This window comes from Cyprinodon variegatus, unplaced genomic scaffold (genome assembly GCF_000732505.1).
Source record: "Cyprinodon variegatus isolate N-32 unplaced genomic scaffold, C_variegatus-1.0 Scaffold336, whole genome shotgun sequence".
Classification (NCBI taxonomy): domain Eukaryota; kingdom Metazoa; phylum Chordata; class Actinopteri; order Cyprinodontiformes; family Cyprinodontidae; genus Cyprinodon; species Cyprinodon variegatus.
The window spans coordinates 516,454-517,917 of record NW_015150789.1 but is presented as its reverse complement, the minus strand read 5'-3'; the positions used below and the strand labels follow the sequence as shown (position 1 = coordinate 517,917).

The window sequence follows — 1,464 nt, the reverse complement described above, 5'->3', positions numbered from 1 at the left end:
TGTGTGTGTGTGTGTGTGTGTGTGTGTGTGTGTGTGTGTGTGTGTGTGTGTGTGTGAAACGTTTTTTATTTTTATTTAAATGGCTCAAAAGGATTTATTCTATTGTCAGATGCGCATTTTTTGCATTTTGATCACACTCCTATGCAGGTGGAAATGCCACTACCAATATGGCGGAGGCGCTGACGTATTATTTCCCTTCGGGCTGTACCCTCCATCTGACGTCTCCTTGTTGTCCAGCTCAGCCAATGAGAAGCGGGCGCCTCTGTCACCTTAATGCGCATGTCCTGTGACGCAGCACGTGGTTAGTGAAGCACGTAGCAGAGGCAAAGCAGCGTTGCAGAAATGGCGGCGGGCGACGGTAGCCTCCCGCAGCAGCTCCCTTGCGTTTTTTCACCTAAATCGCGGCAGTACTTAGCGGTGTGTGCCCAGGACGGCAGACTCCGCGTCTGGAACACCGACAGTAAAACTCTTCAGCAGGAGTTTGTGCCTTCAGCCCATTTAAGCGCTACTTGTACCTGCATAGCATGGGGACCATGCCGGACGGTGAAGGTAGGAGACACCGCTGCTAGCTGCTTCAGCTAGCCAGGCCTACAACACTTAAAATACTCTTATCAAACGTTTCAAATGAGAATAAGAATTCACATGCAGGTTAAATAAAACGAATTAAATGAAGTATGCTGGCTCTGCTGTTATTCCACACAGTTTTTATTTGCCTTAAATGGAGCAAAGCAGCTTCTCTCCGTTAGCTGCCTGGACGCACATGTTTCCCCACATGGTGCTTATGAAAATATCTACAGCGATTTGTGTAACTATTTTATCTTTAAGTGCTTCAAACGTTGATTTGACTAAAACAAGCATCCGCTTTTATTCCGTGTCTGACATTAAAGGTTTATAAACCCTTTATTTGAGTTATTAGCCCGATGTGCTTCAAACGTTTGAAACATTAAAACGCAGAAACTACTATTTCAGATAAAATCCTGTAAAACTTAAGCTTAGATCAATAACAACACTCTGAATGAAAGTTTATAATCTGCTGATGATCAGTGTTTATAACTCCAGCAAAGCTGTCAGCTCTCATATTTAGAAGCAGCAGTGTTTAGTTGATCAACCCTTTATATCACCAACTTTGGGACATTGTTTCATTTGAGCATTTTGTAAACGCTAAAAAATCACTTTTTAATTATTAGGGGAAAAAAAGACTAATTTGTGCCAATTTTTTTTAGTTTTTATCAAATATATGAATAAAATTATGAATATAATTTTAATATGTATGAGCTCTAGATGTATTGATGGAAGCAGAATAGCTCAGTTTACCTTAATAAGTGAAATAACACGCAGCTGTCATTTTGCACATCTCTGATGTTGCTGCTATTTTAAAATATCCATTACTGTAAAAAACATAGTTGTAGTTTGGTAATTTATTCTCTAGATGGACAGTTTTAGTCATTGTTACAAGTTTCTGTA

General features: G+C 40.1%; 1 protein-coding gene across 1 annotated transcript in view; it reads left to right on the top strand.

The window, feature by feature from the left end:
- The first annotated feature begins 313 nt into the window (after nucleotides 1–313).
- Nucleotides 314–1,464, top strand: part of wdr43 (WD repeat domain 43) — a 12,576-nt gene continuing 11,425 nt past the window's right edge. The window contains exon 1 of the mRNA XM_015385322.1: nucleotides 314–549. Coding sequence (XP_015240808.1) covers nucleotides 343–549 — 207 coding nt within the window. The 5' untranslated portion in view covers nucleotides 314–342. The remainder of the gene's footprint in view (nucleotides 550–1,464) is intronic.